A 15,821-nucleotide genomic window follows, 5' to 3' on the forward strand; every position below is an offset into this window, starting at 1 on the left:
TTAATATCTTTGGAAAGCTAAGGCTGCCTCATAGATCAGCCTTCTCTGGGTTTCTTATTTGGAAGCCCTTAGTTCTGCTCCTGTCTTCTGCTCAGTGCTAATGTTCTCAAGAACCATCTGGTTTCCAGTGTTCTAACCTCAAATTGTTTTGGTTTTCAGATCATCTAAGCATCATTGCCTATCACTAAACTCAAGATGATATAAGGGGATGTTTTTTTCTTTAAAAAATTATTTAATTGTGCATATATGTATGTGTCTGTACACATGAATGCAGTGCTTGAAACAGCCAGAGGAGGGAGCAGGATCCCTTGGAACTGGGAAAAATGCACATTTAATTAAATATGACGTGTCCCTAGAGAGATTATTCAAATAAAGCTTGTAAGGTGTTTGAATGTCCTTAAGGAGCACAGTGGGATATAACATATCCCCTGCTAGTCATGATTTGTTCTAAATGAAGAGGCTGGTTTGAGTCTAGAGTGCACCATTCTACTAACTTCTTGAACATGCTTTAAATTAATACTTTAGTGGAACCCCCTAGAATATTGATTCATTAAACTACATTCACTGTTTTATGCATCCCTGGGATATGTTTAATAGTATAAGTGCCTTTACTTTTTATAAAAAAAAAAAGTATGTAACTTTTGAAGGATATTTGAGAATTAGTTATCTAGAAGTCATTGAAAAGTTTTGGAAAGCACCTTTGAAAAGACTTCCAGTCATCTCCTTGTATATATTACAATATAAGATCTGTCTATGACAGCAAGTCATATAATTCTGATATAGACATCAATACACAGCACCATTCTAAATGTTATTTTATAACCTAAAATGACATAAACAGTGTGTTGCGGGTAAATAAAAAATGGCTCTCTGGTGAGTAAAGAGTATTTTATACCTAAATTCCTCCTTTTAGCTGGAGAGTTTCTCTCCAGCTCCTGACAAGCCCTGGCAGTTCTGCAGCCCACTTATAAAATAAACACACAGACTCTTATATTATTTAAACTGTTTGGCCTAATGGCTCAGGCTTCTAGCTAGCTGTTCTTATATCTTAAATTAACCCATTTCTATTAATCTATAAGTTGCCACATGGCTCGTGGCTTACCGGTATCTTACTTGTTGGTACTCATGGCGGCTGTTGGAAGCTTCTCCTGACTCAGCCTTCCTGTTGCCAGAATTCTCTTCTCTGCTTGTCCCACCTATACTTCCTGCCTGGCTACTGGTCAATCAGCATTTTATTTATACAGAGAGATATCCACAGCACCTTTCTTTTATTTTTATTTTATAAATATGACTTTAGACATGTTTTTTAACCAAGGCCAGCCTCAAATTTCCTGTATACTCAAAGATGTCCTTGAGCTTTTCATCTTTCTACCTCTACTTCCTAAGTTCTGGGGATTGAACCAGAGACCTCACACATGCTAGTCAAGCACTCTATCAACTGAACCATATTCCTATTTCAAATATTCATTTTAACATTTTTATTTTGTTATATTTCATTTATCTATTTTGTGGTGCTATGTTTGAACCCAGGGCTTTCTGCATGCTAGCCAAGTACTCCACCACTTAGCTACATTCCAAGACCTTAAATTCCACAGTCTAAACTATGATATGGATTTTTAATGAATTCTATGGTTTATGGAAATTGGAAGAATGAAATAATGTTGCAAGGTAAAGATCATCTTTCAATATCTCAGTTTTATTATTGTGTGTATATGTGTATGCAAACATGCATATGTGGATATTTCTGTAATAAATATATTTTTGACAGTAATCTAACACAAAATTAAAGTGTCAACTTGTGACAGTTTGCATAAAATATGTCCAACTCTTTCACAGTTGATGATGCTGTTTAGGATATGGAGCCTTCTGGAGGAAGTATGTCACTCTGGATGGGCTTTGAGGACTCATACCTCTAGCCTACTTCTGGTTTGCTCTCTCTTTTTCCTAAGTGTGGAATTGGGATGTGATCTCTCAGTTTCCTGGTCCTGTCACCATGCCTTTTTGCCTTTATGGACATTTAGCCTTCTGCAACCATAAGCCAAAATAAACTCTTCCTTAGGTTGCTTTCAGTCATGGTATTTTATCACAGCAACAAAAAAAAGTAGTTAATACCAACCTTTATAAAGTATTTTAGGAGAAACTGAGAATCACTTTGTGTTTTCTCTCAGTACAAATGCAGAGATCACCGTAGATAAGATTTTGTTTTCTAGTTAAACTGAATGGTAAATTTGAGAAATATCTTTGGCATAGAAAAAAATTTCTAGGACTTAACTTAAAATGGTGGACTAGAAGTTTGCTTCCATGTGACCTGGTAAAGAAGAGTCAAGAAAAAAAGGCTCCATTCTAAAGAGAAAATGAGAGGAATGATTTCATCAGAAATTCATAAAGGTGGTAATAGAATGTTGGGGCCAGCTACTCAGCCACACAGCATGTCAACGGAGTAAGGAATAATTAAAGATATACAGAAATAGAGAAAGGTAAAATCCCAAAGGCAAAAGCTAGACAGGATAATTTAAAGTTAAGTAAAGCTGGCAAGAAATAAGCCAGCTAAGGCTGGACATTTATAATTAAGAAAGTGAGGCATTCCTTTAATCCCAGCACTCAGGAGACACAGGCAGGCTGAGCTCTGTGAATTCAAGGCTAGCCTGATCTACAGAGTGAGTTCCAGGATAAGCTACACAGAGAAACCTTGTCTCAAAAAAAAAAAAAAAAATAAGCCTCCACATGTGATTTATTTGGGAGCACTGCCCCCCAGAAGAGTATAAATAATCAGTACAGCTGAAATATGAAGAAAAGAAATGTGACATGATATAAAGAAGCAAGCTGCACCAAACACAGCAGCAGCTGCCTATCATGGAGGAAGCAGAAGTCTTATCCAAAGGTCAGCCAGGCAGCCTGGAGCAAAAGCACTGGCATTCTTGGAAAAGCCCATAGCCCTCCAAGCCTCAAATAGGAGGCTGCTTTTCTGAAACAGTGATTACTGCAGTGTGTGGTCAGCAGTGGAGCAGAATCCCTTTCTGTCACTCTATAAAGGCAGTGATAAGAAGCCACCTTGGGAGAGAATGTATTCTACCCTGTGGGCTTGAAAATAGGGAAGAATCACAAGTCAGGGATCTTAAATTCAACCTGCTTCAACCCAGACAAGGCAGTGGTAGAGACCAGGAGATCTGGACACTGACAAGCTAAAAAGGGAATGTAGCAGGAGGATCAGCTAAGGGAATGAGGAGATGGAGACAGGAAAGTGGCCTAGCTCCCTGTAGCAAGAAAATCAAGCTAGTTCTATGACACTAGCATTTATTTACCTTGTTACTAAAATCAAATAGGGACATTTTAAAAAAAGTAGAGCAATATCCTTGATGAACATAAGTGCAAAAGTTCCTAATAAAGTTCTTGCAAACCAAACCCAAGAACACATTCAGAATATCATATACCATGATGATGCTGCCTTCATCCTGGGGTTGCCAGGGTGTCAATGCCTTTAATACTTGTTTCTCCATTCTAGAATCTTGATATATCAAGAACTGTTACCTTTCCAAACTTTACTTTCTTAACATTTAAAAAGTGAGAAAATCAAAACAGGAAAACATTTTATTACATTATCCATCAAGATATTTACAGATTGGAGTCATTCTTTAAATATGCTTCACTTGACATTTCCATTGTTTCCACTGCGTTAACATAACAAATATATGTTTTTCATTCTAGAGATTTCTGCATATTTTGAAAATGGCTCCTCAGTGATCTATAATTTTCAAGAACATTCCACCCTAAGTGACAACACCAGCTCCCTGGCTTCTTCATTACATGGGGATATCATACTGTCCAGAGAAACCATCACACTGAGCTTCCGAACTACACAGACACCATGCTTATTGCTTTATGTGAGCTCTTTCTATGAGGAATACCTTTCAGTTATCTTGGCCAACAATGGTAAATATCTTTTGAGTGAATAAAATAATCAAACAAGCAGCAAAAACCAAAGAAATAATAACAAACATCAAAACATTAATTAGAAAAATAAGGTTGTAAGGTCTATTCAACAAAGAAAAGAGTTGTGTAGCTTTCACTTTAGCATTTCAGGGCTACCCATAGTGAGTGTTATACCTTAAGCTAATGTTACCACTTAAGGGTAATTGGATCTGGTTCATTTTCTCCAGGAAATCAGTCATAATCAAAGCAAGCAAATACATTTTAATGAAAGTAGAAGCAGACACAGAGCAAAGCATGTAAAGAGCCCACAGTGAGGAGGGAGTCCAGAAATCAGAAATCGAATTTTGTATGGCAAAGCTAAACTTTGATGTGTTTGGGAAGGGGCTAAATTCCCCTTTCCTTCAGAATTGGATGATATGAACTGTCACAGGGAGTTGGATAAGCCAGAAAAGAAAGGAAAGCTAATTGGTTCCCACCATATGAGACCCCTTGTGGGAGATTTGAAAGTTTCACCAAACAGTTCCCTTCATTCTCCAAGTCTTTCTGTTTACAGGGGAGAGAACTAGAAATCAGCCATCTTAAATTTTTAAGTGAAAAGTACATTAATTTACCTAATCTTTTCACTGTCTGTCTATCAAGTCCCTCACTACCATTTTAAAATTAAATTAAGATGCTTATATAATTGTATAGATTTTGTATGAAATAGTTATTGAAAGGATTTCTTTAATACCACATGATGATCTAAGTTTATTTTGTAGTTCATTATGAAATAAGATATTGGATGATGCAAAATAAAAAAAAAGATATTGGATGTTGGGCATTATCTTCAGCTTATTCTAGGTTAATTAGAGGGTCATTAATGTAGGTGATACAATAAAACTATATAAAAGATAATTCCTATAAACAATTGATAATGGCAATCATTCTTTACCTCATTAGTGGTGGAGAAGCCAGTTAGAACAAATGACAGTCCTTCTACAGTGGTAACTGGGGCAGTCCGAGTTTTCACAATTGGATGATAGCCCAGGATGTAAGTTTATTAGGTCTAAAATATTTAATTTCTACATAAATCAAGGCTTTATGAAGCTGTAGGATGTAGACAGTTAGGGTGAGCCTATGTAGGATAGACATGTGTGTCTTCTAACAAAATCTTTTCTCTGTGTTTTAGTCATTTAAAACTATTTTAGAACTGGGCGGTGGTGGTGCATGCCTTTAATCCCAGCAGTTGGGAGGCAGAGGCAGGCAGATCTGTGTGAGTTCCAGGCCAGCCTGGGCTACAGAGTAAGATCCAGGACAGGCTCCAAAGCTACACAGAGAAACCTTGTCTCGAAAAACCAAAAAAAAAAAAAAATAAGGTTGTTAGAGGAATTTAAATAAAATACATTGCTGTGGGATGGTCTGTATGTCAAATGCTCTGACTGGTCAATAAATAAAACACTGATTGGCCAGTGGCCAGGCAGGAAGTATAGGCGGGACTAACAGAGAGGAGAATTGAGAAAACAGGAAGGTGGGAAGAGACACTGCCAGCTGTGCCATGACAAGCAGCATGTGAAGATGCCGGTAAGCCACAAACCATGTGGCAAGGTATAGATTTATAGAAATGGATTAATTTAAGCTATAAGAACAGTTAGCAAGAAGCCTGCCATGGCCATACAGTTTGTAAGCAATATAAGTCTCTGTGTTTACTTGGTTGGGTCTGAGCAGCTGTGGGACTGGTGGTAGACAGAGATTTGTCCTGACTGTCGGCAAGGCAGGAAAACTCTAGCTACAAATGGTGCCCAACGTGTTGGCATGAGTTTCCACCTAAAACCTGAGTAAAAAGATTCTAAAACGGAGCTATAAACAGTTCCTAGTTGTCTCTTTCAAGTTAGCAGTAGCCTGCGTGTTTGACTTACTATCTACTGTGGTGGGTTCCTGGCATGTACGTGCGCATGACCTGCAGTATGGCAGGAATGAGGCCTCTGCAAGTGGCACATTAAGCTGCGTGGTAGATTTAGCCTTTGCTAGTACAAAACAAAAAGAGGTTTCTGGGCTGCATGCTGCTTTGATAGAAGCATAGACCCACTATTTCTGAGAGTTGATGGCTCCCAGAGCTGGCGGTAAATGTACCACTGCCATGTTGGGAAGCTGAAGTGGGTGGAGCCAGCAGCCACAGTGCCATTTCAGTCTCAGAATGCTGCAGTTTAAAGCAATAGGATCAAGGTAATATAAAAAATAAGCCATGTAAAGATGGCTACCACACAGAGAATCTGGATTATGTTCTCTGTGATATTTGTAACTGAAGAAAAACATTTGATTGCAAAAGCTGTTGAGTTATACCAAAATGTATATTTTAAAGGTACCTTGACTTCAAAATTTGGATATAAGGATATGTTGCTTTGGAAAGGAGGCTCTGCTTTTGTTTCCACAGAAAGCCAAAGGTTATGAATTTGTTCCAGATTAAGATACATCAGGTTTGACCAGCCAAGACCCCCTGAAAGGTCTCTGATGACACCATAGCCCAGATAATCCAACATCCAGATCGGAATCAAGGCAACTGGCTCAGACGATACACCCTCATGGACTACTCCATAATCCTAAAATTTTCTTTGTGTCCCCATAAGATACAGCACCCCCCTCCAGCAGGAAGTAGTAAGAGAAGCTACACCCAAATTCCCAAATATACCAAGCTGGCTTTGGAGATGTGTCAAAGTTAAAACCTTCCTCTATTAAAAAAAAAAAGAAAAGGGGAAGTGCTGTGGGATGTTCTGTATGTCAAATTGCTCTGATTGGTCAATAAATAAAACACTGATTGGCCAGTGGCCAGGCAGGAAGTATAGGCAGGACAGGCAGAGAAGAGAATTCTGGGAAGTGGAAGGCTAAAGCAGAGAGACTGCCAGCCGCCGCCATGACAAGCAGCATGTGAAGACGCCGGTAAGCCACAAGCCATGTGGCAAGGTATAGATTTATAGAAATGGATTAATTTAAGCTATAAGAACAGTTAGCAAGAAGCCTGCCATGGCCATACAGTTTGTAAGCAATATAAGTCTCTGTGTTTACTTGGTTGGGTCTGAGTGGCTGTGGGACTGGCGGGTGAGAGAGATTTGTCCTGACTGTGGGCAAGGCAGGAAAACTCTAGCTACAATACATTTTATTAAAGTCATTGTAATAATTATTGCAGTTAAACATAAATACAGTATAGCACAGATTTCTGTAATTTCCCCAAACAAATGTCCTAGTCATGATTTAGATTTGAGTTCTGAATTTTCATATATGTGATTTAAGAAATTTTGGGTAATTGCTTTTATCAGGGCAGTTGGCTTTCATTCTAAAATGTAGCATAACTATACTCATAATTTGACCCTAAACAGCCTTGAAATAATCACTACGTCTGGAACAGTGACTCTTGGGTGCTTTCAAGTCAATGCTAAGTATATCCAAAAGTACATTTAGTAAATAAACCTGAAAGTGCTCTAGAATTTACACCAAGGGTTCTCAAAATTGTCATTATAATTTAAAATGTTATTATTTTCCTCTTTAGGAAGTTTGCAGGTGAGGTACAAGCTGGACAGACATCATAATGCAGATGCTTTGAACTTTGACCTTAGAAACTTAGCAGATGGACACTTTCACCAGCTGGTGATTAATAGAGAAGAAGCAGTAGTCTCTGTGGAGGTAACAACCCTGAAGAAACATAACCCCAAGGAGACTAGAAGAATGAATAATTAAAGGTTAAGAAATCAGTAATGAACATTAATAAAAAGCAATCCATTCCATGATCTCCATTAAGTGAAGGATGGAAGGCCAAATGTCACTAAGATGTGGGGGGGCTGGAAAAAGGTGTTTATTTTGTCTTGTTTGTTTGACAATTACTCTTGCAAAGTGACTACACTTTTGGACCTTTGAAATGTCAAATTGTCCTTAGTTGTTTCACTTTATCCAGTAAGGAAATGTATAGTTTACTATGGTAAACACAGGTGAAATTTGTCCATTACTGTTTCAATGGTAACACGTCCTTGTGTGATTATAAGAAAACTTATACCGCCCCAAATTAAACATAAGAAACTCAAAGCAATGGGAATAAATGAGAAACATGAGTAAGCTAATTTTCTCTGCAGTGTGAGGGGAAATATATTTTAAGTCTGTTCATAAAACTATGGTTTTTAACAGTATATGTCATGTCCCCTCCAGAGAACGAGTTTTGAAGTTTAAAACAACTGATTCTGTGACTAGGAAGATGGCTTATCAATTAAGAGCACACCTTGCTCTTAGAGAGGACCCAAGTTCCATTCTCACCCCTTTTGCCAGGAAGTTCATAACTACCTGTAACGCCAACTCCAGGGGATCTGATGTCCTCTTCTGGCCTCCACAGGCACTAAACTCACTTGCACACACACCCCATCCCCCCACCTCCCACCCCCACACAGTACACCTAAATAAAATAAAATAAATTAAAAATAAAGCAATTGATTCTATCCTTTTGTGATTCTGCCAATTACAGACCCATTATGAAGAATAAAAAAGAACAGGAAAAGGGCCAGAGACTGGGAAGGCGTACAGGCTTTATAAAAAAAGCCATTCAGTATCCTATTTAAAAGGGATTTTTATAGCTTCCTTGGAGCAATTACAATTGATTCTCCGTCCCCTACCCGTTATGTTCACTTCCTGTGGCATATTTTATAGGTTAACCAGAGTGCAAAGAGACAAGTCATCTTGTCCTCGGGAACTAAATTCAATGCTGTCAAATCGCTCATATTGGGAAAGGTTTTAGGTAAGTGGAAGACGGAGCTTTCTGTGAAAAAAAAACATCACATCATAAGTATCATGTCACAGACTCTGGAAGCATTAATTATGCTGCAAGAAGCTCTTTGTCTCATTTTAATACTTATTTCATAGTGAGTGGCAATCAAGGTACAGATTGTACTCATGTTGAGGGCATGTACAATCATGAGTAAGTGCCATCTGGCAGGTGAGCAGTCATCTCTTGAAAGATCCTCACTTGGCAGTCACAGTTATGCATGGAGGCTGGTCTTCCTCTGACACTTCCTGAAAAGTGAAAACAGCAGAGCAGACAGTTTCAGCATCAACTCCAGGGACCTCCATCAGTGTCTCTGTCTTTGATGATTTTAAACTGTCTATTATATGAGAGGAAGATGTAGTAATTGGTTATGGTACTGACAGGGTAACATTTTAAACCCCAGCTTAACTGTAAAATTGATATCTTGGTAGCCAAGGAAAAGAATCTTTCTCTTTTTTTTTTTTTTTAAATTTATTTTAATTTATTTTGCAATACAATTCAGTTCTACATATCAGTCACGGATTCCCTTGTTCTCCCCCCTCCCGTCCCCCTCACCTTCCCCCCAACGCCCCCCCCCCCCATTCCCATCTCCTCCAGGGCAAAGCCTTCCCCACAGACTGAGGTCAACCTGGTAGACTCAGTCCAGGTAGGTCTAGTCCCCTCCTCCCAGGCCAAGCCAAACAATCCTGCATAGGCCCCAGGTTTCAAACAGCCAACTCATGCAATGAGCACAAGATCTGGTCCCACTGCCTGGATGCCTCCCAAACAGATCAAGCCAATCAACTGTCTCACCCATTCGGAGGGCCTGATCCAGTGTGGACCCCTCAGCCATTGGTTCATAGTTCATGTGTTTCCATTCATTTGGCTATTTGTCCCTGTGCTTTATCCAACCTTGGTCTCAACAATCGCCCAATGACAGAGAAATGGAATGAGATCTACATGAACAGCCTGGACATGAGTGGGGGTAATGAAAGGCGAGGGTCGAGGGAAAGAGAGCTTGGGGGAGCGGGAGATCCCAGCTGGATCAACAACAGAGAGGGAGAACAAGGAATAGGAGACCATGGTAAATGAAGACCACATGAGAACAGGAAGAAGCAAAGTGCTAGAGAGGCCCACAGAAATCCACAAAGATACCCACACAACAGACTGCCGGCAATGGTTGAGAGACAGCCCGAACTGACCTACTCTGGTGATGGGATGGCCAAACACCCTAATTGTTGTGCTAGAAACCTCATCCAACTACTGAGGGATCTGGATGCAGAGATCCATGACTAGGCCCTGGGTGGATCTCTGGGAGTCCAATCAACGAGAATGAGGAGGGTTTATATGAGCAAGAATCTTTCTCTTAAAAAAAATACATCTATTTTAAACTGGACATGGCGGCACATATCTGTAATCCCAGCATCATAACAGCACCCATGTCCAGATGTTGACAACTGCCCATAACTCCAGCTCTAGGAGATCTGCCATCTTCTTCTGGCTTCCACAATGTCCTGGCTAGTTTTATGTCATGCAGGGGGTGCTGGACCCCTCAAGTCAGTTACAATGTTACCTTGATACTTACTGGAGTTATCTGGGAAGAGGAACCTCAGTGGAGAAGATGCTTCTATCAGATTGCCTATCGGCAAGTCTGTGCAGTATTTTCTGGATTCTTAATTGATAAAGGAGGGGCCAACCCACTGGAGGCAGTGCTACCCCTGGGCAAGTGGTCCTCAGTGGTAGAAGAAAACAGACTGAGCAAGACTTGAGGAACAAGCCAGTAAGCAGCACCCCTCCAGTTCCTGCCTCCATATTCCTGCCTTGAGTTCCTGCCCCGACTCCCATAATGGGTTGTGATGTGGAAGTATAAAATGAAATAGATCCTTGCCTCCCCAAGTTGCTTTTAGTCATGTTGTTTTAACAAAGCAATAGAAATCCTAACTAAGACACACAGGAGCACTTGCATTCACACACATAAAAATAATAAAAATACATTTTTAAAAATTTAAGTTCAAAAGTCAGGTATGGTAGTACATGCCTATAATCTCAGAACTTGAAAGACAGAGGCAGGAGGATTACAAGTTTGAGGCCATCCTGCTTGTGTAATGAGACCCAAAACAGAAACATTTAAACTCGAATTAAGCAAGGAGGCATATAACCTGATGTAAATGACTCCCACTAAATTATAGTCAACTTTTCCACATTCTCTATACTTTGAAATAGAAATAATAATCAAAAGAGCAATAAAGCATTTCATATATTAGACATCTATTTTAGGATGAGTTCTGCTCTAAGCCTCTTGCTACTTCCAAATCACTTAATAATTATAAGATTATACTTTTATACTAAAACTTATAGTTCCAAGAATTTTTACTCCTTTAATTTATGATAAGATAGACCAACAAGTTGAGTAGGGCACCAGTAATATTCCAAAAAAATTTACCCAGAGTGCTCAGGGTTAAATCATAAGCATTGATTTACACAGCCTCTGGAATTCTTGTCTTACTCATTTGTTGAAAAATATTAGGTGAATGTTAATTACACACATGAGCCTCAAGAGTACCAGTCATTTGCATGGGTTTCTCTAAGCCCTGTGGGGAAATGGCAGGGCTGCAGATCAATGAGTACTATGTGGGGCTGGTTTTGCATTGCTGCTGAGTTACATAGATCGTGGGGAATCTATAGATTTTTTTTCCGTAGAAAAAGTAAAGAAGCCTGTTCTTCATCCTAGAATGAAAGAGGACCTTGCCACTTCAATGTTGCCTGCTTCAAACACAAACTGGAGAAATAACCTGGGTAAAAGGCTGTCCAGTCTTGTGTTTCTTGGTTTACCTGATTAAAAACTTGCTCAGCAGTTGAGAGCATGCACTGCTGTTGCAGAGGACTTGAGTTCAGTTACTTGCACCTATTTCTGGTAGCTCACAAGCACGTGTGCATCTGATGCCTTCTTCTGGCCTCTATAGGCACTTGCAAGTATACACATACACAAATACACACACACACACACACACACACACACACACACACACACACACACACACACACACGCATTTTTTGAATCTTTAAAAAGGTACAATTTCTGATCATCCAAACAAAAAGGCGTGGCTCAGAGCTGTGGCAATGTCCACCTCATCTATGAACTACTGGAACATGTGAAGGGGTCAGACCTACAGATCCAAATCTGCAGAATCTCCATGACACAGGATAACAATAGGATTTCCAAGAAGAGTCCCAATGAGGGCCCATTATCAATAGCACAACAGAAGCCAGAAGTCTCAAACCAGACCAATGACTCATAGCAATGAACACTTACAAGTAAAGATGTGTGGACTAAAGAGTACACTGTGTGACTCACTGGGCCATATTACAGCTTCCACACAGAGAATTTGTGTGTGTGTGTGTGTGTGTGTGTGTGTGTGTGTGTGTGTGTGTGTGTGTGTTTGGTTTTTGGTTGTTCTTTTAAATTTTGTTTTGTTTTTTGAGGGGAGGTTGCAAGGGCAGAGAGAAGATGCAAGGGAACAGGGAAATGAGTGGGATCGGGATGCATGATGTGAAATCCACAAAGAGTCAATTAAAAAGATTTTTTAAGTACAATTCATTTAAAATATAAATGTCATAAATTTGCTTATATCATTCAAAATAGCAATTAATGATCTGGTCATGGTTGTATGTGGCTTTTATACAAGCATTGGGAGACAGAGACAGATGGATCTCTGTGTGTTCAAGGCCAACCTGCTCGAAAGAGTGAGTTCCAGGATAGTAAGGGCTACATAGTGAGACACTGCCTTAAAAAACAAACAAACAAAAAAAAAAACAACTGAATAAGATCAACAAAAACAGCTTGGCAGTGATGGTACAAGCCTTTAATCCCAGCACTCTGGAGGCAGAGACAGCAGATCTCTGTGAGTTCAAGGTCAGCCTGGTCTACAAAATTAGTTCCAGGACAGCTAGGGCTGTTACATAGAAAAACCCTGTTTCTCAAAATACCAAAAAAAAAAAAAAAAAGAAAAAGAAAAAGAAAAAGAAAAAAAGATAAACAAAAACAATAAACTAGAATTTCCAGAGCTGTGTCTTCATTTCCTGTAGTCACTTTACTGTAAAGCCTTGAATCATTGGCTGTGAGTTCCATTTAAAGTGTATTTTAATAGAGTATGACAACCTCAGTTCCGTTCCCAAGCTCCACGTGGTAGGAGAGAGCTGATTCATGAAAGCTATCTTCCGACCTCCACATCATGTGCATGCCACACACAATAAATATAAATAAACAAACAAAATGTAATTTTTTGAAAATTAACCATCTTTTAATGATCTGGTTTAGAAATTAAATGAATTAAGATTAATTAATTTCAAACTGGACGTGGTAGTGTATACCTATAATCCGCCGCAGTGCACATGCAAACCGAAGTTCAACGTCATCCCACTATGGCAGCTTATTGCAAAGCCAGCTTTGCTTTTGGAAGCCACCATAGTTAAAAAACTGCCCCTGGTGAGCATGGTCACTCAACAGAAGGGTGTGCTTTCCAGGAGCTGGCAACAAAAAGGATGCTCCAGGCCTGCCTCTGGTCCTGACTATGTCCCCCTTCTCCTACCTGCAGAACCACTGGACGCTGACCCTGACACAAGGCAGGCAGCATCTCAGGGCTTCACCGGCTGCCTCTCTTCGGTGCGATTTGGCCAGGAAGCCCCATTGAAGGCTGCGTTGCACCAGGATGGAGCCAGTGTCACCATTCAAGGCCCAGTGGCTGCTGCAGCCAAGTGTGCAGACAGCCCTGACTCAGCAGTGCAGGAACTGGCTCCCGGGCCTTCTATGGGTGCAGGTGTGTGTGGTACACACACACACACACACACACACACACACACACACACACACACACACACACACACACACACACACACTGCAACCTGCTCCTCCTGGCAGTGTGTACATGAACTCTGCTTCTCTCCCCTTTTCTTCTGCAGGTCCTTCTGGATCCTCAGAAGACAGACAGCCCCTTCATAACACGGACAGGAGTGACCCTGGGATCACTGGAGGTAAAGACCTAAGACAATCTGGTCTTTGTATTATTACCATTTTGACAATGAGTTAAATAGCACAATAAAAAATGGACCAACGTTCAATAATGAGATCAAAGAGCTGTGTTTGAGTGTGTCTGTTTTTCTGAGTTACTGTTTATGAATTACCTTCTCTAGAGACTCTTAGTATCATATTGGTGATTCTGAAAGAACAGTTACAAAATAAGAAAGTTCTTAATATGAAAATAACTGCTGGCAGAACTACAAATAATTAAGCCTTTGTATCATAGCTTGTGCTTTAGTACACTGCCTATGGAATATAATCTAAGACTAATGCTGGTAGTCCCAAATCCTTCTGCTCACCCTGAGTTACTGCTGGTGCAATGTGTGCCTAAGGCTGAGAGTCACTGCTATCCCCAGGGTTTCAGGGTTTTAGAACTTTTATACTTGACTATCAAATATCCACATAAACTTAATAAATGCCCCTGTAATAATTTTTGGTAATAAAGATCAATTGACTATTGTTACACAACTATTTCAAAAGTATAGTATCATAGAAGGTATTTAAAACAATTTCATAGACTGGTAAAATGTCTCAGTAGATAAAGTATTTACCATATAAGCATGAGGACCTGAGTTTCCATTTCCAGAATCTACCTAAAAGTCAGACACAGTAGTATGTGTCTATAATATGTCTTTATACTCCTAAAAGAAGCTTGGGGGTAGAGACAGAAGAATCCTGAAGGCCAAGGGCCAGTTAGCCTGGCATACATAGCAGTGAACAGTGAGAAACTGTCTCAATAAAAGGAAGACAAAGGATGACACTCAAGGTTGTCTTTTGAATTCTTCATGTATACTATGATACTTGCATATCTGCATCACACACACACACACACACACACACACACACACACACACACACACACACACAATCAGCAAAATGTACTATTTAATTTAATTAGACTAACAGTAACATTTACTCTACTTTAGTGTTAAGCACTAGATACTTTTTAAACAATTTAAAACTTCCCTCCAGTTTCTGAAAGAGTACACGTGGTCTTAGAAAATTGTATATGTTTTTGTTTTTAAATCCAAAATCATTTGCTCAAATACAACCAAACTTAGGGAAGAATCCCAGCAGATCTATCCCAAAGTAGTAATAGCTGAGAATGACATCAGATTGTCATAAAATCACATGACCTTAAAATTCCTGAGTTTTGGAGACCCAGTATATCACACAGTATTGATTCTGTTGCCTTCACCTAACTTACTGATTAATGCTATCAGCAAAGCCTCCAGTCAGGGCTCAGTATTCGGATTTGTGTTTTTCATTTCTCTCTCCAGGAATAACAGCAGTTGTGATATTTATTTTGCTCTGTGTGTCTGCCATAACCATACATGTTCATCAGCAGAGAAAGTTACACCAAAAAAATGAGTCAACGGTCTCAAAAACTGAAGAGTTCTAGGACTACTCTCAAAAGTGAAGTATGAGTTAAAAGTCTTCTTAGGTGACTGTGGCTGACCTGCCTTTCCCATTCTTCCCATCCCAGTATGTGCCCAGTGCCAGCTTCCAGAGGACTAATTGTCTCAGAATCTCCAGGAGGCTGCCTTCTTCCTCAGCAAAACACTCCTAGCAACATATTAGAAGGGATACGGAGTCATTAATCATGTTGGAGTAGTTTCCCCAGGTGGAATGCTCTTTTCTAAATAGGGCTTTAGTTTGTGTGGCAGTTATGAATTTTAGCTGAGAAACTAAGTGGCCATTAAGCTATGGTCCTGCTTTGAAAATGAGACAGAACTTGCATTCAGACAAAGTCAAGTTGTTATTGTTGTTGTTTGGTTGGTTTTTGTTGTTGTTGTTGTTGTTGTTGTTGTTACTTGTAAGCTTATCTTGGACTGCTTTGTTGTTCCACTGTCAACATGTATAAAATAGATCTGCTTAGCCTGCATCTCCATGGTCCTGGAATGCAGGATCAAGTGCCCTGTAAAAGAAAAAAAAATTAACAGTACCTTTCCTGTCTGCAGGCCAATAATACAAAGAGAGGCCTTGCCAGGCGGTGGTGGCGCACGCCTTTAATCCCAGCACTTGGGAGGCAGAGACAGGCGGATCTCTGTGAGTTCA

General features: G+C 39.8%; 1 protein-coding gene across 1 annotated transcript in view; it reads left to right on the forward strand.

The window, feature by feature from the left end:
- The window catches only part of LOC128103696 (contactin-associated protein-like 3), a 168,893-nt gene extending 153,728 nt beyond the window's left edge, over positions 1-15,165 (forward strand). Inside the window, 6 exon segments of the mRNA XM_052728274.1 lie at positions 3,706-3,930; positions 7,451-7,584; positions 8,593-8,680; positions 13,282-13,503; positions 13,646-13,717; positions 15,044-15,165. Of these exon segments, the coding sequence (XP_052584234.1) occupies positions 3,706-3,930; positions 7,451-7,584; positions 8,593-8,680; positions 13,282-13,503; positions 13,646-13,717; positions 15,044-15,165 (863 nt within the window).
- Positions 15,166-15,821: the final 656 nt, after the last annotated feature.

The sequence above is a fragment of the Peromyscus californicus genome, unplaced genomic scaffold (assembly GCF_007827085.1).
Source record: "Peromyscus californicus insignis strain IS unplaced genomic scaffold, ASM782708v3 Scaffold_8__1_contigs__length_139910024, whole genome shotgun sequence".
Taxonomy (NCBI): domain Eukaryota; kingdom Metazoa; phylum Chordata; class Mammalia; order Rodentia; family Cricetidae; genus Peromyscus; species Peromyscus californicus.